The 24,538-nt window shown below is 35.8% G+C and overlaps 1 protein-coding gene across 1 annotated transcript in view; it reads right to left on the reverse strand.

Annotated features, from left to right (window-relative positions):
• Positions 1 to 1,214: 1,214 nt before the first annotated feature.
• Positions 1,215 to 24,538, reverse strand: part of ADAM9 (ADAM metallopeptidase domain 9) — a 92,687-nt gene continuing 69,363 nt past the window's right edge. Inside the window, exons 16-22 of the mRNA XM_005897532.2 lie at positions 24,287 to 24,470; positions 15,076 to 15,156; positions 14,715 to 14,820; positions 9,470 to 9,611; positions 7,732 to 7,819; positions 4,252 to 4,319; positions 1,215 to 2,688 (exon numbers count right to left, since the gene is read on the reverse strand). Coding sequence (XP_005897594.2) covers positions 2,589 to 2,688; positions 4,252 to 4,319; positions 7,732 to 7,819; positions 9,470 to 9,611; positions 14,715 to 14,820; positions 15,076 to 15,156; positions 24,287 to 24,470 — 769 coding nt within the window. The 3' untranslated portion in view covers positions 1,215 to 2,588. The remainder of the gene's footprint in view (positions 2,689 to 4,251; positions 4,320 to 7,731; positions 7,820 to 9,469; positions 9,612 to 14,714; positions 14,821 to 15,075; positions 15,157 to 24,286; positions 24,471 to 24,538) is intronic.

Here is a 24,538-nt window from a genome sequence, read left to right on the forward strand (position 1 = left end):
ATTGTGCTTAACTATATAGTTAGTCGGAGAATGCAAATGGCAGCCCACTCCAGTATTCTTGCCTGGCAAATCCCATGGACTGAGGAGCCTGGTAGGCTGCAGTCCATTGGGTCGCTAAGAGTCGGACACGACTGAGCGACTTCACTTTTACTTTTCACTTTCATGCATTGGAGAAGGAAATGGCAACCCACTCCAGTGTTCTTGCCTGAAGAATCTCAGGGACAGCGGACCCTGGTGGGCTGCCGTCTATGGGGTTGCACAGAGTCGGACACGACTGAAGCGACTTAGCAGCATATAGTTAGTAGACCCAGGCATTTGCCTGACAGAAAGGGAAAATGTAGTATCTTGAACAACATAATAAGTCTGTGAACATAGCCATACAGTGACACCAAACTTACATATAATTTATCCTTGATTATTAAAACATCTTTAGCAGATGGCAAAGAATACCTTTAATATTTTCAAATTTTGAAGTGGCATCTATGACCAAGAAATTTTACAACTTTTAAAATAACAATCCAAGATAAATCAAGGACAAACCTACATGGAAAAAAAAAAGCATATAAAATATGTAAAAATGCATATAAAAGCAAAAGAAGTTCAGGCTGATCAAATAATCTTTTAGAATAGCTTATTCCCTCATGGTCCAGCAATTAAGACTGCATGCTTCCCCTGCAGGGGGCATGGGTTCAATCCCTGGTCAGAGGGCTAAGATTCTACCTGACCTGTGGTGCAGCCAGAAAAAAAAAAACAATCCTAAACATTCAAAGATCCAAGGAATTACTTAATCCTGAGAAAGTTTTAAGTTGCAGTGTTAATATTTACTAACTGTAAAATTTCAGTGATATGAACTACAATGGCAAAATTTGTGGAACTATATCAGTGACAAACACAAAACATTTTAGTTGTATATTAATTCATTCAGAGATTAAATTGAAGACTATTTGGGATTGTTTACAATTTTTATTATATATCTGATTGTTAACATAAAGTACCATCTTCAGAGGACTAAGATATGTGTCTTCTTCAAAACCAATCTGTTTTTCAAGGCTTTTTCAAACCAAAAGCCTTTGTTCACAATTTGCCAGAAGTCTTGAAAATTAGTGAGATAGTATCTATAAACATTTGACTAGTAGTTTTATCTAAAACTAGTATGTTTTAATGAATAAGGTTATAAATAGCTGAGTATTTAAGAAGTTAATGGACAACACAAATCAGAATTTCAAGTATTTTATTTATTGTAAATCTTATGTTTGTATGTATATATATATATATACACAAACCAAAAATTTTTTAAAAAACTAAAGAAATTCAGTTAATAAACTTATTAATAAACTTTATTATGAAAGGTTGTGAAAAAATTTTAGGTGCTTAAATTTTCATCATTCATACCATTTCTTCCATAGTAAAAATTCACTTTTTATCACAGCTGAGACAACAATTCGCAGATACCACTAGTTTTCTTGCACTTATCTAAAAACACTTCTCTTTATTTCTCCAGCCTAATTTCTTGAAAAATATTAGAATCAACAGAGACATTATCAAGCACACCTTAGTAAATGTAAACATTCAAAAGTATATTAATAGCAATCTTTGAAGTTTCAGATTTTGGACTTAAAGTGCTCATGAGATTCTCAAGTGGTTTTATGATAGCTCAATTGATTGAAGATATTATAATTGCTCCTGCTTTTTATTACAGCTATGAATCAACAGCATATCTGATTAGTTCTATTAAATACTTCGTACCTTAAAGTTTATAATTTATTTAAAATGATGCTACTGTAAAAGGATGCTGTGTTTTAACATGATTCACAATAGAAATTCTATTTTTAAATTAACTTGGCTAATATTCATTATCCATAGATAGATCCATGGAATCCATTGTCCATAGAATCCATAGAAGCATTTATCCATAGAATGTTCATAAAAATGGAAGATAACAACTGTGTGTATGTATACACATACACACTTTTAGTGTGTTTTTGTACTTTTTAAATAGTATTATGATATCTTAATTGTGTATTTTGTGCATTCTTCTGAATAGAGTATTCCTTTATTCATGTAATGAATGAGATACACAAAATTCTAATGTATGATGATTATTAGTCTGTGCAAGATTAAAAATATTAATTGGCAGCTAATTAGTTTTCACAGGTATTAGATTATTACATGTTCAACAAGAAACTACACTAATGATAACTAAGGTCAAAATTCAGAGTTACATTTAAGCACATAATGACAAAACTTGAAACAATACAGTTAATTTGAAAATCATTATAATAACATGTTCAAAATAACATAATTCATGTCAGGTACATTAACCTCACAGATGACTGAATAAAATGTATTCAGTAATGGAAATGAAAATGTTATTCTGAATTCCCTGGCTTTACTGCATTTCTTCTATTTCTCATTTCCCACTACTCAAGTTCTGTTTTTCTGTATTAATAAAGTCTGTTTTGTGGTATTTTGTTTTCATTCATAATTGCAGCAGGAAGAAAGGCTTTTCAAGAAAATATCAGGAAAAAAAAAAGTATTAGCTCAGTTCCCTGAAGATGTCTGCAAAATGAAAGGCTAAAAAAAAAAAATCAAGTGAGGGAACTATATAAAGGAGGTGGAGGCGGAGGAGCAGGACGAGCTGGAACTAAATTTCCCTGAAATGATTCTTTGGGCTGTGGTGGAGGTGGCCTGTGAAGAGGTAAAAAAGACAGTTAATCATATGTCTCAACTGAATGAAATAAAGCTACATTCATAACGCCATTCTTAAAACCATCACTGAATTTTGCCTGGTGAGCATCTGTTTCACAATTTATATATTCTTCTCCTGATGTTCACTTGGATTTCAGTGCATTCTTATTGCATAATAAAGATTATACTGGAGGACACTACTCAGTGTGCAATTCAATCATAATTTGAAGGACTTTTGGGGGGGTAGGGAGGGGTAAGAAGTATTTTATGCAATGTTTATAATAAAATCTTCTCCTTTCTTGTTGATGCTAAGCCCATACATTGAGTCCTTCATTTTTCTTGTGCTTTTCAGTTCTAGAATTTCCATTTGATTTATTTTTTTAGGTTTTTAAGTTCAGTACATCTAGTTCTGTGTGAAATTCTCAAACTTGACTATTAATTCTGTGATATGATCATCATAGCTACTTTAAAGTCTGTACCTAATAAACTCTATTAACTGGATACCCTCTGAGTACATTTTCTTGGTTTTAGTCACATTTTCTTTTCTTGTATGTCTAGCTTTGTAAATTGAGATAGTGAAAGTGAAAGTTGCTCAGTCATATCCAACTCTTTGCAACCCATGGACTATAGAGTCCATGGAATTCTCCAGGCCAGAATCCTGGAGTGGGTAGCCTTTCTCTTCTCCAGGGGATCTTCCCAACCCAGGGATCGAACCCAGGTCTCCTGCATTGCAGGCTGATTCTTTACCAGCTGAGCCACCAGGGAAGGCCAAGAATACTGGAATGGGTAGCCCATCCCTTCTCCAGTGGATCTTCATGACCCAGGAATCAAACCAGCGTCTCCTGCACTGCAGGATTCTTTACCAATTAAGCTATTTTAAATTGGAGGCAAACAGTGAAAGAAAACAACCAAACCTGTAGGAAATAAGTCGAGGGTCTGATTCACCCTTGCCCCTGGGTCCCAACACAAAGCCTGGGATATTTGCTAGGGTACCATCTCCCTGGCAGGGCTCCAGTTTTTGTCCTCTCAGCCCTAGTTTGTTGAAAGCTCTCCTCAGCTTTCTATCCTCGCCCATGCAGAATAGGTAGACACAATCTAGGACAGAAAAATGGTCCCCACAGCTGAGGTCATCCTCAGCTGTGGAATACCTTCCTCTCCTGGACCTTAAAAAATAATCCTTCATTTCTTTAGTAGTTTTCTGATGCCTTCATATTTTCTTATATTGTCTAGCTTTTCTAGCTGTTCCTAATGGGAGGTCTAGTCAAACCTATGTGATTCGCCATTGCTGGTTATTATAAAGGTCCTTGCTTCTGAATCTTATGGATACCAGAGGCTACAGCAGCTGTTCAGTGTCTTGTTGGGGCCTCTTTAAAATTTCATTCTGACACTTCATTAATATGACAAAAATAAAACCTCTTAAAAACTTTTCTGCAAACTGTGCTTTATCTATACTGTTGGCAATAAATACCATGTCTTAAATTACATTAAAATACAAGGGAACTATTGAAACATTAACCCTGGGTTCTATCCTGGTCAAGTAATCTAAGTGAATTCACTTCAGACCTTGATGGGTACTGCTGAGGCTGCCTGGCTCCGTAAGTTGGTACTGGAAATCTGTTTGTTTGTACAGGCTAAAAAGAAAAAAAAAAGTTATTACCACAATGCACTCATCAATATATTTTCTATATAGGTTATTTTCCACATAAAAATAATCTATTTAAAAATCAATGAATAGATGACTTATAATCTTAACATTTAAAATATTTTGCGTATTCAACATATCTTTGCTACTGAGTGTGGAATATTTAATCCTTTTAAGCTATAGTTTTTAAATTCAATAATAACAAAGTATTATCTTGGCCCTGATCAACTCCATTAGTTAAAAGGTAACATATTAATATTTCCTAGGTCAATATATTTTAAATAAAACCTTCCAAAAATGTATTGCCAAACGTATACAGTACCTAACTAGTACTGTAAATACCATTAATTTTCAAATACCCTTGATTTCGATGTGGAAAACAGGGAACTTTTGTGCACTGTTGCTGTGAATATAAATTGGTACAGCTACCATAGAAAACAGTATGGAGGTTCCTCAAAATATTAAAAACATGACTACCATATGATCCAGTAATTCTACTTCTGAGTATTTACCCAAAGAAAATGGAACACTGACTTGTATAATTATCTGCACCCCATGTTCATTGCAGCATTAATTATGATAGCCAATATATGGAAGAGTCTAAGGGTCCATCTGTGGCAAACACATGTACATATGCACGAATATTATTCAACCACCAAACAAAACGCCATCTTGCCATTTGTGACAACATGGATGGACTACAGGCATTCAAGCTAAGTGAAATGAGTCAGACAGAGAAGGACAAATATTGTATGATCTCACTTATATGTGGACTCTAAAAATAAACAAAAAAACCCAAATGCTTAGATACAGAGAATAGATTGGGACGACAGAGGGCAGAGAGGGAAATGGGTAAAAACAGATGAAGGTGGTTAAAGATAATAATTTCCAGTTATAAAATAAGTCATAGGGATGTAAGGTACACCATGGTGACTACAGGTAATAATACTTCATTGCATATTTGAAAACTGCTAAGCGTGTAAACCTTAAAAGTTCTCATCACAAGGGGAAAAAATGTGTAACTTACTGTGGTGCTCATTTCATACTGTGTACAAATATTGAACCACGTTGTACACCTGAAACTTATATAACGTGATATGTCTGAAAGTGAAAGTGAAAGGCACTCAGTTGTGTTCAACCCTTTGCAACCCCCTGGACTATACAGTCCATGGAATTCTCCAGGCCAGAATACTAGAGTGGGTAGGGATCGCACAGAGTCGGACACGACTGAAGCAACTTAGCAGCAGCAGCAGCAGCAGCCTTTCCCTTCTCCAGGGGATGTTCCCAACCCAAGGATCAAACCCAGGTCTCCTGCATTGCAGGCAGATTCTTTATCAGCTGAGCCACAAAGGAAGCCTGTGATATGTCTATTTAATCTCAATTTTTAAAAAGTAGAACAGCAGGGTCATCGGGCATGGGGAATTACTGCTTCACGGGTTCAGAGTTTCTGTCTGGGGTAAAGAAAAAGTTTCAGAAATAGCAGTGATGATTACACAACACTGTGTATGTAATTAATGCCACTGAATTGTATATTTAAAAATGGTCAAAATGGCAACTTTTATCACATGTATATTTTACCACAATAGAAAAGGGAAAAAAAATGTCAAAGACAAAAAATTATATACTACATAATTTCTAACTTGTATATGTAGGGACTGTGTGATCATCCTATATATGTAGAAATATGGAAAAATCCCCAAGACTTATGGTTAAGGGAAAAGAGCATAACAATTTGTTTCTTTTTTATATAAGGAAAGGGAGAAGAACAGGGAGATTCCATACATATCCTTCCATTTTAGAAGGATATCTAATCATTTAACCTCCTTGTAATTGGAAAGACTTTAAAAGTTTGACAGTTCCAAATGCTGCCAAAATTTACTTTGACAGGAATGCTCATACACCACTGACAATGCAATCACCCAATGGTATAATCCTTTTGGAAAACAATTTGACATTTTCAAGTAAATATTCAAATATCTTTCAACCCAGCAATTTAACTTTGGTATATCCCTATATCAGATGTACCAAATTCTCTAACAGAATATAGAGATTCTCTAATAGAATTTTCTGTAATGATGGAAACATTCTATGCCTATGGTGCCCCTACAACAGTGGCCACAGGTGATCTATTGAGCATCTAAAATGTCAGTGAGGAATAGAATTCTTAATTTTATTTAATATAACATAAAATTTAAATAGCCACATGTGGATAGCAACCACTATACAAGTACCACCCTAGAACTCACACATATGCATGAGTAACATACAGAATGCTCATCTCAGCTTTATTTGTAACAATGAACAATTGGAAACTGGTAAAAGAAAAATGGATTTTTAAACTGTGTGGAGTTTATGTAATATAATATCAACAGTGAAAATGAATGCATTAGAGCTACATCTACTGATAGAGATAAACCACAAAGCAATGTTAAGGGGGAAAAGCATGATGCAGATACATATGTAAGACAGCAAACACAACATTATATAACGTTTAAAAGCAGATAAAGCAATATTTTGTTATTTCTTAGGGATATATGCATGTTAGAAAAAGTATATTATTATCCCAGTACTCCCTAATACACTCCAAAGGACAGTGATTGCTGGTCCCATTGCTGAGACAACTAGACAAGATTCCAGGAGCTCAGCCCCAGATCTTTAGTTAGATGCCCTGGGGAAGCCAGGTATTGAAAACAGAAAGATAGCAGACATAGGAAAAAAGAGTGACAGCATAAAACCCAGGTCATTTTCTAGGCTTGGTTTCAAGGCAAGACATTCTCAATGTCTAGTTTTCCTCCCATCTCCTCTAAGCCAGGGACCCTAGTGCTATTCCATTAACTAACCCAGCGGCCATCTGCAGACCACACTCCTAAATTCTTTGGAAAATATCTATGTTTATTCCTATGTGTGCATGCTCAGTCACTCAGTTGTGTCCAACTCCTTGCAATCCCACGGACTGTAACCCTCCAGGCTCTCCAGGCAAGAATACTGAGTGGGCTGCCATCTCCTACTCCAGGAGATCTTCCTGACCCAGGGATCAAACCCAACTCTGCTGTGTCTCCTGCACTGGCAGGCAGATTCTTTACCACTGCACCACCTGGGATATTATGTAACAATTTTTTAAGCTTTAAAAATGTGATGTGCTGCACTCAGTTGCTCAGTCATGTCCGACTCTGCAACCCCATGGAATGTAGCCGGCCAGGCTCCTCTATCCATGGAGATTCTCCAGGCAAGAATACTGGAGTGGGTTGCCATGCCCTCCTCAAGGGATCTTCCCAACCCAGGGATTAAACGCATGTCTCCCGCATTGCAAGCAGATTTTTTACCAGCTGAGCTACCAGGGAAGCCCTAAAAGTGTGGTACCATAATATAATAGAGGAAAAGAATTTTTCATTTAAACTTACAACGTTTCTGGGAGGAATCACTGAAGAAACAGGTCTAGGAACACTCGCTGGCTGTCTAGAATCTTTTGCTTGATTTTTGCCACCTAATCTGAAAGATACAAATACTTTTGAGCTAAATTAAGATTAAGACATTTCTACATGACATAGCATTAATATACAGACTTGTATTTTCCCAAATACAGAAGAATGATACTGGTAGTGGTGGTGGATAAGATCATGATGACAGCTAAAATTCGTATGGCATTTTTAACAGTTCTCACCCAGTTTTAATCCTTAGAGTACTAGAAAGTTTTATTAATCTCATTTTACAATTAAATAAACTGAAATACTAAGAAATAATTTAGACAATCAGGCCAGTGTTCTCAAACTCCTCAAGTCTTCCTGAAATCAGAGACTAGTAAAATAATATTCTTAGGTCTAAAGTAGTCACTCTGAATATTAGGAAGTCCAAGAGAAGCAAAACAAGCTGGCTGGAAAGATGTCACATAAGAGTTAGACATTGCCAAAAGGATAGTAAGTAAGCTATGTACAGGAGACAGCTATTGCTATGAAACTAAAATTTCAGAGATGCAGACTGGGGAATTATCTACATGGATTGGTCAGTGTGAAGTGTGAAAGAAAGTTAAGAGAAAGAAAGGATAGAAAGATAAATCTGGGGAAGTCCCTGGCAATCCAGTGGTTAGGACTTGGTGCGTTCATTGCCAGGGGCCCAGGTTCAATCCCTGCTTAGAGAATCAAGATCCTGCCAAACCACTCAGTGTGCTAAAAAAAAAGGGGGTAGAGGCTTATGTCTCAATAAACTATATTTTAAAAACAAAAAGAAATCTATATCTGTTTTAGAACACATTAAAAAAATAAAGTTAACATGAGGATTCTCTAGGAAAATATTATGCAGTTTTTAAGTGAGGTAAGTGAGAAATAGGGCAATGAAGTAAAAGTGAGCATTCCAGGCAAGATATGAACATTTTGGAAACATTACAATAATAAAAACTAGCTATTAAATAACTGCATTGTGCTATGGGTTTTATTTGTTAATATTTCCTTATTTAATCTTCACATGAAGCCCTCCAGAGATAGGTAATATTATTATTCTCATTCTAGAGGATGTAAACCAAGGCTTAGATACTTACTATTTCTGTTCATAATTCTAGCAAATGATAGCTTTGCTAGAACTTGCACCTAGGTCTGACTACAAGGTCCACGCTAACACATGCTACATTCCAATGCCAACGTATTAGAAATGATTGGTGAGAGACAGCAGTACAAGAGTCCAACATGTAGACTAGAAATGTCAGGTGTCTGAATTATGACAACCCTTTCTTCCATCAAAGATTATTTCTTAAAAGCTGATGATACATAAAATCTGTTTTCAAAACAGACTTGAAGAATACTTCTAGGAGAACTGATACTGGAAATAGACAGGAAGGAAAATTTTTAATGGCATGCAAATCAGAAGTTGCAGTCCCAAATTCTACTTACCCCACTACCAGAAATCAAAGTCAAGTAAAATGAAGCCTAGGGGCCATTTTCAGTAGTATACAGGTTGGTGTCATCATAAGCCTTTTCCCTCACCATTATAAGAGGTGGCTGAGTCACCACTTACCCTTTAATTCCTGCTCATCATGCCAAGGAATACAGAGATAAACTAGAATGCTAGTTTTAAACTATCTTCTATGATATGATTATCATCATACATAATTAAATTACTTAGAATTTAAAAGAAAAATAATCTAAGTACTCATTTGTCTGTGATCTCTTCCTTCTGCAGCAGCTTTTCCGTAGCTGGTCTCTCTTAATGAAGACAAAAACAGCCAATACAGTAAGAGGAAGAATTAGGAAGAAGAATACCAGGAGTCCGTCCCTCAAGGCAGCATTGTTTTCTAGAGAGAAGGAGTTTATATTAATGATAATTAAATTAGAAGTTAACTTGTATTAACTAAAATATACTAGATGATGATATATTTTACATTCATTTTCACATTGTTCAAAAGTCACACTGATTTTCAACTGAAAAATACTGAAAAGTTTTATTGACTCCTCCTGCTTACCCACTTCATTTCTGCCTTCCTAAAGGTAACCACTTTTATTAATTTCTTCTATAATATTACAGTGTTTCTTCATGCAAAGATAAGCAAGAACAAAATATGTTTTATTGCAAACCTTTCTTACACAAAAGGTAGCATGACATAAATGCCATTACACGTGTTATTTTTTCACTTAGCCATACTATGTATCTTCCCAAACCATACACAGAGCACCACCTCTTTTTCTGTATAGCTATACAAAACTCCATTGCAAGGATGCCCTATAGTTTATTCAGTCAGTGAGTACCCACTAATACTTTCATTTTTCCAATCTTTGCTATTACAAAAACATATTACAATGAATAGCCTTGTATACATGTCATATCACATAGATGTACCTATAGAATAAATTCCCAAAAGTAGAACTGACGTATCAGAGGGTAAATGCACTTGTTGTTTTTTAAAGGCGTTATCAACTTGTCTACCACAGTGGTAGTTACAAGTTAGCACACCATATATCCAAACAAAACTATAATTCAAAAAGGTACCTGCACCCCTATATTCTTAACAGCTTTATTCACAACAGCCAAGACATGGAAACAACCTAAACGTTCACTGACAGATGAATGGATAAGTAAGATGTGTACTTAAAAACCATGGAATACAACTTAGCTATAAAACAGAATGAAATAATGCCATTTGCAGCAACCTGGATGGACCTAGAGATTATCACACTAAGTGAAGTAAGTCAGAAAGAGAAAGTCAAATACCATATGGTATCACTTATATGTGGAAACTAAAATATAACAGAAATGAACTTATCTACAAAACAGAAAGAGACTCACTCACAGACACAAAGAACAGACTTCTGGTTGCCAAGAGGGATAGGAGGAGGGGGAGGAATGGATTGGGAGTTTGGGATTAGCAGATGCAAGCTATTATATATACACTGAATAAACAAGGTCCTTCTATATAACACCAATACTTTGGCCACCTGATGCAAAGAGCTGACTAATTAGAAAAGACCCTGACACTGGGAAAGACTGAGGCAGGAGGAGAAGGGGACGACAGAGGAAGATGGTTTGGTGGCATCACCAACTCAATAGACATGAGTTTGAGCAAGCTCCAGGAGCTGGTGATGGACAGGGAAGCCTGGCATGCTGCAGACCATGGGGTTACAACAAGTCGGACACAACTGAGCGACTGAACTGAACTATAACACAGGAAACTATATTCAATATCCTGTGATAAATTACAATGGAAAAGAACATAAAAAGAATGCATGTATTTATATATGTATAAGTGAATCACTTTGTTGTATAGCAGAAATTAACACAACATTGTAAATCAACTATATTTCAATAAAATAAATTTTCTTAAAAAGTTAGCATGCTAGCCAGCAATGCACAAGAATTCCTCACAACCTCACCCATAGAGTCAAACTACTGCATTTTTGCCAAACTCGCAGGTGAAAACTTATATGATTTTAATTTGGATTTCTCTTTTTGTACCATGATTTATACTGTATTTCTTTTTCTTCTCAGTTTCTAAAAGTCATGTATCTATTAGGGAGAAAAGTTTTGTCTATGATAAATTGGCAATATTTTTCCCATTTTGTCATTTGTCTTATGGTACAATGCTTTTCTTCATGCATAATTTTATTATTCCAAGGTAGCTAAATTTATCAATCTTATTTTTTGTGGCTTATGGATTTTAAGTCTTATAATTTTAAAAATTCATTAGTTAACATTAATTTTGTCTGCTTCACGTTCTTTAGTGAAAGAGTATAGTAAGTATGAACGTTAAGTGGTAAACTATAAAATAATCCTAATTTTAAATTTGTAGAAGTACCAAAACTTTGTTTTAAAAGTTATATGAAACTACATAAAATACTCAACACAATTAAAAATAAAAATATGAAAACTTAAAGCCAATTTGATATATCATTTTATACCTAATAAGAAAAAGACAAAATTTAAAGCAACATTGGCCAGGTTATATTAAAATTGGCACCTTCATACTGTCAGTGGCATTACACAAGCTCATTTGGAATTTTTATCAAGAACCATAAAAAGGATTATACCCTTCAATCTAATAATCTCATTATGGCAATTTATGCTTCAGTTGGGAAAAATGTGTATTAAGATGTACACTACAATGTCATCAGTGCATATCAAGAACTTAGAGACAACCTAAATGTCAAATAATTAGATAACAGCTAAGTCAAGTTATGACACAATCCATCAATGAATTAAAATGTATAGTTCTGACTTCCACCTCTAGCCAAAATGGGGTAACACGGGCCAGATTTATCCTGCTAGCTATAGCAACCAGAAAACCAGGCAAAATACTTAAAGCAATGGTTTTCACAACACTGGACATATGGCAATGAAGAGCAGTGATCCCTTAGAGCTTTACAAGGTGAGCTCTACAATTGCCCCAGTTTGCTGCCTAGGGAAAGTTAACAGATTGTGACGAGGGGTGTGGGAACCTAAGCAAACTCCAGTGGTTTCCTTGAGGTGAAGAAAGGATTCTGGTTGAGGAAGAAGTCAAGATAACTAGAGTTCACAGGCAAAGTACCAGAAGGGAGAAAGCTGCACAGACAAAACTTGAAAGATCTGCAGAGGGTTCCCCTCAGCTACTCAGTTGAGAACTGATCAATGTATGCATGTAAGGAAATCACCTGAAGCCAGAGAAAGAATCACCTGAAAGGATTAATGGGAACAAAGCCCACACACAACTCACACAGGACTAGAAAGAATGCCTGTTCCTACCACTTTTAGTGGAAAACTCCATAGTTAACAGCATTGAATAGAATAAACAGAAAGGGTTTGCCTCAGTAATGTGGTAAAATCAATCCGAGGCTAAATGCTGCTCAGGTCCCCCCCAAAAGAGCTTTAAAAAAGGTTCTAAAGGACCATATTACATCCGGGTAACTTAAGCCCACTTAAGCTTACATCCAAAGCTCATCAGCAGAAATCCAAAAATACCTAATATCCAACAGGCAAAATTCACAGTTTCTGGAATTCAGTAAAAAAGTTACAAGGCATGCAAAGAAGCAGAAAAAATATGACCCAAATGAGGAGATTAATTCATAAAAACTAATAAATGATACAGGTGACAGAATTAGTAGACAAAGACATTAGATATTACTATAACTGTATTCTACATGTTCAAGAAGCTAGCGTAAAGATTGAACATGCTACATAGAGACAAAAAGGAAGAAAAGAAAGAAAGGGAGGAAGGGAGGGCGAGGGAGAAAAGAAAAAAGGAAGGAAAAGAAAGGGAAAGAAAGAAAGAGTAAGGCAAAGAAGGGGAGGGAGAAATAGAACTTACAGAGATAAAAACTTCAATATCAAAGATAAAGAATACACTGGATGGACTTAATAGCAGATCAGACATCACAGAAGAGTAAACTTGAAGAATAATAATAGAAACTATCCAAAATTAAACATAAAGAATAAATTTTTTTTTTTTTTAATCAAGTGCCAACAAAGGTCCGTCTAGTCAAGGCTATGGTTTTTCCTGTGGTCATGTATGGATGTGAGAGTTGGACCGTGAAGAAAGCTGAGCGCCGAAGAATTGATGCTTTTGAACTGTGGTGTTGGAGAAGACTCTTTCGGGTCCCTTGCACTGCAAGGAGATCCAACCAGTCCATTCTGAAGGAGATCAGCCCTGGGATTTCTTTGGAAGGAATGATGCTAAAGCTGAAACTCCAGTACTTTGGCCACCTCATGCGAAGAGTTGACTCATTGGAAAAGACTCTGATGCTGGGAGGGATTGGGGGCAGGAGGAGAAGGGGACGACAGAGGATGAGATGGCTGGATGGCATCACCGACTCGATGGATGTGAGTCTGAGTGAACTCAGGGAGTTGGTGATGGACAGGGAGGCCTGGCGTGCTACCATTCATGGGGTCACAAAGAGCTGGACACGACTGAGCGACTGAACTGACTGAAAACACTGAGAAGTGAAAGAACTCCAAGTAGCCAAATATACATATAATTGGAGTTCCTGAGGGATGGAGAAAAAAAAGAAAAAATATTTGAAGAAATAATGACCACACTTTTCTCAAATTTAAAGAAAAAAGCACAAATCCAGAGAGTTTAAGAAACCCCAAGCACACCATAATCAAACACTAAAAATTAGAGATAAAATCTTATTAGCAACCAGAGGGTAAAAAAACACACACACTACAAACAGAAGACCAAAAAAAAGATGACAGATTTCTCAGGAAAAACAATGCAAGTCAGAAGACAATGTAGGAACATCTTTTAAGAAGTAAAAAGGGTATGAACTGTCACCTTAGAATTCTATACCTAGTTATTATTCAAGAAGGAAGGCAAAATGAAGACCTTTTCAGATATAAGAAAGCTAAAAGTAAATTTTTCACTGGAAGAAATGTGAAAAGAAGTCCTTCAAGCAGAAACTGAATGGTATCACATGGGAATCTGACTTTACACAAAAAAGAAGAGCATCAAAAATGGTAACTATGTGGGTAAATATAAAGACCTTTTCTAGTATCTAAATTTCTTTTAAAAATAATCAACTGTTTAAAGCAAAAGTGATAACAATGTATTATAGGTTTAAAACATATATAGTATGATAATTCAATACAAAAGCCAGGAGGAGAGAAATGGAAGCATCCTGAAATGGCACAATATCATATGAAGGGAGACTGTAATAGAAAAATATCATTATGTTAGATTTAAACCCAAGCATATCAATAATCAAACAAAATATAATTGGCCAAAACAACTCAATTAAAAGGCAGAAACTGGCCGAGTTAAAAAAAAAAAAAAAGCCAAGACCCAGCTAAATGCTGCCTATGAGAAACCCACTTTAAATATAAAGACACAAACAGATTAACTGATGTGGGAAGTGAGGGGAAGGTACAAGGATGCCCAATTTCTGACATAGACCACAGAGAGATCACACTCATTTTCCTCTATACTACTTGCCGTTGTATGTAGGTCCACTGTCCACACTTCCTCCGTATCCTTTAGTCTCACAGTTGGGGGGAGCCCAGCCATTGTCACAGTGACAATTTTTATTGCTATTACATACCTTCAAAGAAATCAAAATACCACTTTTGTTAATTGTGAATGACGTTCTAAATCATGAACTCAAGGATAGGAACTAAGAGAAAAGACTAAATTCATGCAAATCCATAGACATTCTTCTTAAGAATGAAGAATTTATCAGGTGTCTAAATTCCCCAATATCTAAAAACCTTAAGAAATCTCACTGAGCAACCTCACGGAGAACTCTCATTATTCAAGCACTACTTTCGTGAACAAACCAAAAGAGACTATTACCTACCCCATGTCCATGACACTTTTGCTGAATGTCACAGTCATAATTCAGAACAGAAACATTTACACAGGCGAAATTTCTACAGATCTGAAAGAAAAAGAAGTAATGAGTAAAGAAAACTTGAACACATTAGTAAACTAGCCAGGGGGAAAAAAAGACCTGCGTGTAGATGATTTCATTGATGAACTCTTTCATACTTTTAAGGAATAGTTAATTCCCATACTGCGTATTTGATGAAATTAACTAACTGACATAGAACTAACAATCAAAAAGGACAAAGATGACACAAAGGCCTAAAACAAAACTATAATCTATCCTTCTCTACAAATATACACGTAAAAATCTAAAGTAAAATATTCACAAATGGATTTTTTCAAATCAGACAGAGATAATTCCACTACTACAGAAAAGGCTCTGAAACTCCACAACTATTCATTTATGTTTTCTTTCTTTAGAGATTTAAATTAGCTGGATTTTAAAATCTTTACTTTACCCTTGCAGCCTTTTATCTTTTCTCTCATTTTTCTGTTTCAGTCTTTCTGTTCAGCTTCCTCACAAAATCCTCCAACTTTATGTAACAATAAATCTATAGTTCAGTTATATATGCATGAAGATGAACAGTGTACTAGGGTTAGGACACGGAGACAGACATCTCTTAGGAGGATGACCAACTAATATAAAAAATCTTATCTTCTCATCTCCAACCTGCTCCTAGGGTAACAGGCAATTCGCTGCTTTGTTGACAGGACAGGAGAAGCAGACAGACAGAAGGACTAGCTTCTCCATCAGTCAACTAAATGTAAGTCCATTTTCAATATCATGTTTTCCCCCACCCCTCTCAGCTATAATCACTGTTTCCAAATCACCAATCTGTTTAGGGTTCTGCCAGGCTAAGATCCAGGCTCTTTGTTCACACTCTATCAGTCTGCACTGTAAGCTGTATGTCCTACTACTCTGGCAAACTACTTTCTTTCCTCTTTCAACTTTTCAAAACTTGTTGAAATTTTATCTACTGATGCAATCTCATATACTTCACACTTTGGAATCTATTCCCTAATTAGTTCCTTTATATTTTGAGAGAAATTGGCAGACAAACAGGATAAATGAATATTGCAATCTAGCATCTTTTATGGGTTTTTTTCCAATTCATATTTTCATTCTGAACTTGCAATAACTTGTTCTAACTGACTGTAATGATTACTTTTATGTGTCTGCCTGTATAAGACAGAGGTCCAGCAATCAAGGTGTGGAAATGGAGTGGCACCACTCACTATTTCTCTTAGTGGCCCACTAGCAAAATGTTTGCTCCCTGCTCCCACGACTTTATGCTCTATAGTTAATCTAGAAGTCTTAATTCTAGAGGGAAGAATGCTTCCATCAGGAAACACATCAGTGATTCCACTGAACTGGAAGTTAAGACTGCCACCCACTCACTTCAGATTTCTCATGCCTCTGAACGAACAGACAAAGAAGGGAGTTACTGTGGGCTGATGTGACTGATCCATTCCCAAGGGAAAACTGGACTGTTACTCCACAATGGAATAAGGAAGAGTATGTGTGGAATATAGGAGATCCCTTAGGGTGTTTCTTAGTATGACCATTATAAAGACCAGTAGAAAACTACAACCACCCAATCCTGACAGGACTACTAACAGTCCAGAGCCTTCAGGAATGAAGGTTTTACAGCATCCTGCCAAGCAAAAAATCCTAATCAGCTGAGTCCTTGCTGAAAACAAAGACAATAAAGAATTAGGGAAGAAGACAGTTAACAAATACCAGCTATAGGGACTTTCCTAGTGGCCCAGTGGTAAAGTCTCTGTGCTTCCACTACAGGAAGCATGGCTTCGACCCCTTGGGGAACTAAGGTACCATAAGCCACACGGTGCAGCCAAAAATAAAAACAAATGAAACATCAGCTATAACTATATTACAGAAATGAAAACTGTAATTATCATGACCATTCCCTCAATTTGTTATAAACATGCTTGTGTGTACATGTATCAAACACTTTTTTCTTCTCTCTCTTAGTCCCTCAGGTAACATACAATGTATTACCTTTATATCATAGTATTTAAGTATTGCTAACTTTACATGACAGGATTTAAGTTACAGGATATCAAGAAAAGTACACAGTGGCCAAAGAATTAATCTCCTCAAGGTAGGATTTAGTGCATTTTCTGTTACACACGAGATACAATGGTTGTACACAGTTCTACCATGTTATGCAAAATTATGACCATGCTATTGTCTTCAAGATTATCTCAAGGACTGTTATCATGTTGAAGATTATGTATAATTTAAGGAGATGCATAAGGACCCCAAGCTAACAAGATGTGGACCTGTGATGTTAATTTCATGCATCAACTTGACTGGCTCACAGGGTGCCTAGATATTTGATCAAACATTCTAGATGTTTCTGTGGGACGTTTTTGGAAGCGATTAACACATAAGTTGATCAAATGTAAAGCAAGTTACCCTCCTTATCTTGGTCTTGTCCAATTAGTTAACGGCATGAATAAAAATTAAAAGGCTGACCCTCCTCCAAATAAGAGAGAATTTCTCCTGCTGCCTGCCTTCTAACTGGGACACTGGTTCTTTTTTTTTTCCTTGCCTCTGGACTCAGACTGAATCATAACTCTTTCTGGGACTCAAACTCGCTAGCCTTTGAACAGGAAGTACACCATCAGGTCTTCTCAGTCTCCAACTTGCCCTCTGCAGATCTTGGGATTGTTATTTTTCATAACTATATAAGCTAATGCCTTATTTTTAAAAAAAAAAAAAACCTTATACATACACAAACATACACACACACATACACAACCTAATGGTTCTGTTTCTCTGGAGAACCTTGACCAATCATTTCTCTATTATATTCAAATCAAAAACAACTAAACTGTACACATGTTGAGGTAAACCACACTTTAGCATACTGAACACAATGCACAACTCAACAGCAAAAGCTACATAGGCATGAGACAAGAATGAATATTTTTCTACTTCTATTAACTAAAGTCTATTCTAGTGACTGTCTGCTACACTCAATGTTTGGGTTCCCCTCAAAACACCTATGCTGAAGCCCTAATCCATGTGTGGTGATATCTAAAGGTATGTAATTAGGGTGTGTTGAGGTCATGATGGTGAAACCCTGGTCCAATAGGATTAGTTCCCTTGTATGAACCGACATCAGAGAGGAGACAGTCATGTCTGTACTTGATGAGATCCTGAACTGGTCAGGCCATGGTCAGGAAGGTGCCCAGCACATCCAAGTACCTCACCGGGGAAATGCATATCCATGCCTCATGAACCAGGTCTACAGACTTCAGTTTTGGTTGCAAAATGTGAAATGGCTCCTGGGATTTCATTCCAGTCCATTTCAATCACATTCCACAAACCAGTCCTGCCCATCCAGGGACTCAATTAGTGAACAGACAGTAGCCTTCTTAGATACCTGATAGGAGCTCCACCCATCCATGCAATTGGTAATAGGCCTGCTGTATCAGGACCCAACTGTGGACCATGTCTTGGGGCTACCTCCTGAAAAGGGCAGTTCAATATACCCAGGGACCAGTTAGCACCAATACCCTACCAAGTTCCTAATAAAAAGTTCACCAACCATAGGTCCCAGGGCATATCTAGAGACAGATTTGAAACCAGTTCCAAACCAGGCAGACTAAGATTCCAGAGATAATCCCATCTACACACAAAACAGGCAGGAGGTATTTACCAGCTGAAACCTTTCTGTAAAGACTGGAAGAGGTGTTTACCCCCTTCAAATACACAAATACCAATGCAAGGCTACATGGAAAAATCAAGCAAATATGACATCATCAAAGGAAACTAATAAAGTTCCAATAAAAGGAAAAAAAAACTTATAGTAGATGCACAAAAGATAAAGAGAAAAGAATTAAAGCATGCACTATAATAAAATATACCACAAGACAGAAAGGGAGAAACAAAAAAAATACAAAACAGGCAACAAACATTTAGCAAAATGACAGTTAAATAAGTCTTTACCTATCAATAGTTACTTTAAACATAAATGAACTAAATTTCTAAAACAAAAGACACAAAGTGATTGAATGTATTAAAAAAGAAAAATGATCTAACAATATGTTGCCCACAGAGATTCACTTTAACTTTAATGATATGCACCAGTTGAAAGTAAAGAGATGGAAAAAGATATTCCATGCAAATAGTAACCAAAAGAGAACAGGAGTAGCAACAGTTGTATCACATATAATACACTTTCAGACAAAATCAATCACAAGAGACAAAGAAGGTTACTATATACTGATAAAGGGGTCAATTATCACAAGTATATATGCACCCTATATTGGAGCATCTAATATTTAATGCAAATAATAACAGAATTGAAGGGAGAAATAGCAATACAATAACAGTATAGGGGACTTCAGTTTCAATATTGGATAGATGATGCATACAGAAATGTAATAAGGAAAAAGAAGACCTGAAGAACACTATAGACCAAAATAGACCAAAAGATATATACAGAACATTTCATGCAACAGCAGCAGAATATATATTTTTCTTAAGCACACACAGAACATTCCATGTAATAAACCATATGCTGAGCCACAAAACAAGGCTTGCTATGCTATGCTAAGTCACTTTAGTCATGTTCGACTCTGTGTGACCCCATAGATGGTAGCCTACCAGGCTCCCCCATCCCTGGGATTCTCCAGGCAAGAACACTGGAGTGGGTTGCCATTTCCTTCTCAAATGCATGAAAGTGAAAAGTGAAAGTGAAGTTGCTCAGTCGTGTCCGACTCTTGGCGACCCCATGGACTGCAGCCTACCAGGCTCCTCTGTCCATGGGATTTGCCAGGCAAGAGTACTGGAGTGGGGTGCCATTGCCTTCTCCAAACAAGGCTTAAGAAGATCAAAATCCTATCTGGTTTCTTTTTCAACCACAGTAGTATAACTAGTAGAAAACTGGAAAATTCACAAAACTGAAAATTAAACAACACACTCCTGAACAACCAGTCCTGCCATTTGCAACAATATGGATGGATCTTCAGAGCATTCAGACTAAGAGAAATAAGCCTGACTGAGAAAAATTAATTCCATATGATCTCACTTATATATGGAATTTTTTTAAAAACTGAATTCAGAGAATGGAAGGGTGGTTGCCAGGGAATGGGAGAAATGGAGAGATGTTGGTCAAAAGGTATAAACTTTCAATTATAAGATGAATAAGTTCTGGGGATCTAATATTCAGCATGGTGATTACAGTTAGCAATACTGTATTATATTCTTGAAAGTTGGTAAATCTTAAAATGTTCTCACCCAAAAAAAAATGTATGCGAGGTGACAGATGTGTTAACTAACCTTACTGTGCTAATTATTTCACAATATATATCAAATCATCACATTGTACAGCTCAAACTTACATAATGTTGCATATCAATTGTATTTTAATAAAGCTGGGCTTGGCTACAGGGGAGGTGGCGGGGACAGCAATGGAAAATAAAGATGAAAGATACAGTAAAAGAACCATAGGAACATTATCTGAGATTCTGGGTTCCAAAGCTTTGTATTTGATTCTGTGGTTTGAATCAGTAAATTTCCTGCTATGATTTAATTCAGTCTTAGCTGAGTTTCTGTGAAATTTAAGAGTACTGACTAAAATTCACAGAGTAAATTTTCATCAGTTAAAAAAGCATAAGAGGACAGCTTCAGAAATATAAAAGTATATTCACCAGCACAAAGACTGAGAAATAAATCTACATTACCAGTGTTTGCTCCAGGGTTGTAAAGACAATTTAATGTCAAGGAATTTACCAACGTAACTCAACACATGAACAAGTCAAAGGAAAATATGTAGTGATTATTTAAACAGCTATTGGAAAATACTTATAAAATTTTAAAACTATTTGTTCTTTTCTTCTTACTAATTACAATTAAAAGGATTGAAACATGTAATATATCATGTATGAAACGAGTTGCCAGTCCAGGTTCAATGCACGATACTGGATGCTTGGGGCTAGTGCACTGGGACGACCCAGAGGGATGGTATGGGGAGGGAGGAGGGAGGAGGGTTCAGGATGGGGAACACATGTATACCTGTGGCGGATTCATTTTGATATTTGGCAAAACTAATACAATTATGTAAAGTTTAAAAATAAAATTAAATTTAAAAAATAAAATAAAAAATAAATAAATAAAAGGATTCTCCATTAAATGAAAAACACTATCTATCCCAAGTCAACAGTCAAAATCACATATAACCCTGAAAGACTGTACATATTCCCAGTCAAGTTAGGGAGAAGACAAAGTACACTATCATGATTATTATTTAAAATTATCCTGCAAGTTTTACCATTGCAATTACACAGGAAAAAAATTCAAATTGTAAGTATCAGAAAAGAAATCAACTTTCTATCATTTACAGATAACAGCTTACCTAAAAAATTCTAATACAATAATAAAAATATGTAACACTAAGCATATGGCTGGTGACAAAGTAAATATACACAAATGAATATATTTTTCTGAATATCAATAATAGCCAATAAAACTATAAACAAAATAGCTTCTCTTACCAATAAAAACAAATTAAAAATGTAACAACAAATTAGAAAACATAATAATTCTGTGTTATTCATAATAGCCATCAAAATATAAAATACCTAGGAATAACAAAAAAATGAAAAGGAGCTTTATAACTAAAGCTTTAAAATACAACCCCCAAGAAATTGAGAGACATACCATGTTCTTCTATGAGAAGACTGAATAATGTAAAGATGTCACTTTTCCCCATTACAAATTTATAAATCTGATTTGATCCCAACCAAAATTCCAAAGCGCTTTTACTTTTAACTTTTTTTTTGGCACCTTGACAAAATGATCTCAAGTTCATCTGTAATAATAAATGAATATTAATAGCGAAGAAAACTATGAAAAAAGAATGAAGGGGCATTTATATAACCAAATATTAAAAATACATTATAAAACTAATAAAAACTAAAAGAAGTCAATTACTGACATATGAGTAGTCAGACCAGTCAGTGGACATGACGTGAAAAAGCAGAAACCAAGCCCAAGTATATATAAAAATTTAATAAGCAATTTAAATAAGATTTCAAATTAAAAGAGAGATTATACTTGAGGTGTATGCAAATAACAAATCATTCTAAAAAAAAAAAAAGTAACATTAGAAGTCAGCATACAGTCATCATCTCTAAATGAATAAAATGATGAAAAAAAGAATGCCAACCTCATACTATACACTCAAACTGGACTAAAGAGATAAGCATTTAAAAATTTTTTAATGTCCTAGAAAATAATTCTCTGATACTATACTAAGAAAAGTCTTTAAAATTTGAAAGTAAAGTCAGACTTTCTTTACTTTTCCTTTCTTAAAGGAAAAGAAAAATAGATTTGTTTATATAAAAAAGTAAACATGGAAAAAAACACTAAAATCAAAAGAGGCAAGTAATAAATAGGGCAAATAAATTTTTAAAATGTATTATATTAAGTTTTATATGACATAAGTTATAGCTCTTTAAAAATTGATAAGAAAAACACACAATTTTTTAAATAAGCAAAGAATATTAACAAGCAAATCACAAAAGAAGGAATAAATATATGGAGACTAAAAAATTTAATGTCACTAGCAGTCAAGAAAGAACAAAATAAAAAGAAAATGACCAATGACAGTTTAAAAACAATTGTACCTAATCCTGATTACAATATAGAGAACTGAAACACTAACTATTGAAAACTGCTCAGAAAATAAACAGGGAAAAACTTTTATAAAAAGAAATCTGGCAAAACTATACATAAAACCTTAAACATATGTACCCCAGTAGGTTAGCCTTTAACCTCAGAAAACAACCAGGATGTTGTGAAATTTCTTATTAAGTCCTTTACCTCAACATTGTTTATACTAACCTCAGTAGCTGAATTAATGGCATGGCAAAGTGAAAGTCACTCAGTCATGTCCGACTCTTTGCCACCCCATGGCTATAGTCCACAGAATTCTCCAGGCCAGAATACTGGAGTGGGTAGCCTTTCCCTTCTCCAGGGGATCTTCCCAACCCAGGGACAGAAGCCAGGTCTCCCACATTGCAGGGGGATTTTTTACCAGCTGAGCCACAAGGGAAGCCCATGGCAAAGGCAGACACAAAAACACAAGGGTCTTTTTGTAAGAATGAGGAACAACAGAATGGGAATTGAAAACTTGGTAGAAACGGAGGTAACCTGAGGGCCTCTCTGTCTTTTTCATGTGTCCCATGGTCCCATAATCAGTCAATTGTGTTCGCTCTTTCCTCCTCTGTTCTCCTGAGTTGGTTTCTTCAACTTGTTCAACAATCCTGCACCCTTAGATCTCTCCTATATAGCTTAAGCTTGCTATCACCCTTCTAGCCCTACTCCTACATTATGGCATCCCTCAGAGACTTCTCAGTTTCAGCTCTACTCTTAACTGCCTTTCTTTACTTATGTATTCCCCCCACAAATGGAGTTAGGCCTAGCTCATCTCATCCAGAACCACTGGTAGTAACTCAGCAGCTAACTCTTGGCTCACATCTGATCCAAACAGCTGTGGTCAGAGTAGCAGGAAGCATGGGGAGGACAAGCATTACAACACTTATAGTATAGTCACGTACGCATGTACACATACACACACACACTCCTGAAAATCCCCTAAATGTCCCAGCAAGTAGTACCCTGACTAATAAACAACAGCACATTGAAAGGGGGTGGGGGGGGGGCGGTGGGGGGCGGGGGGAGGTGCCCAGTATATTACAACACAGAAACAACAGGTTATAATACATGACTCTAAGAAAGAAAGAAAGAGTAACAGAATTATAGCTTCTTTTTATGGATATAGAAGTTTCTTTAATGAAATTGTAGAAACTACCAAATTAGATGCAGATAATGAATATTCCAACTCAGTGACCATTATAAAAACTGATCATTTCCGTAGTTAAAGAAACCATTACATGAAACTAACACAACTGTAAACCAACTATATTCCAATAAAAATTTTAAATGAAAAGAAAGCTTTATATGGCTATAAATCATCAGGAGGTATAGCCATTCTTAATTTTATTCTTGGTGGCTTTCTGTTTTTCCAAATCTCCACAATGAGTAGAGATTTCTTTTATAACCAGAAAAGAACCACTCACTTTGTATAATGATTTTATTTTTAATTCTTAAATTTTTTATTTGTTTTAAAAAACATTTTTATTACCTTTCCAACATCACAGCTGGTGCCTTCATTCACCATGCCAGGATCTGGAACATCGGATCCAAGCTGGAAGTCCACACCCCAGCACTTGGTGCCTTTTCCAGGAGTCTGAATGATAGCAGGCACAACCCCAAATACAGGCAATTGTTGTACATTCTCACACTGAAGCTTTCCACACAAAGCATTCCTGGAAAGAAAGAGAAATAGTGCAAACTACAATGCATCTGGTGTACTTACAAAAGAAAAATTATATAT

Source organism: Bos mutus, chromosome 27 (assembly GCF_027580195.1).
Source record: "Bos mutus isolate GX-2022 chromosome 27, NWIPB_WYAK_1.1, whole genome shotgun sequence".
Taxonomy (NCBI): Eukaryota; Metazoa; Chordata; class Mammalia; order Artiodactyla; family Bovidae; genus Bos; species Bos mutus.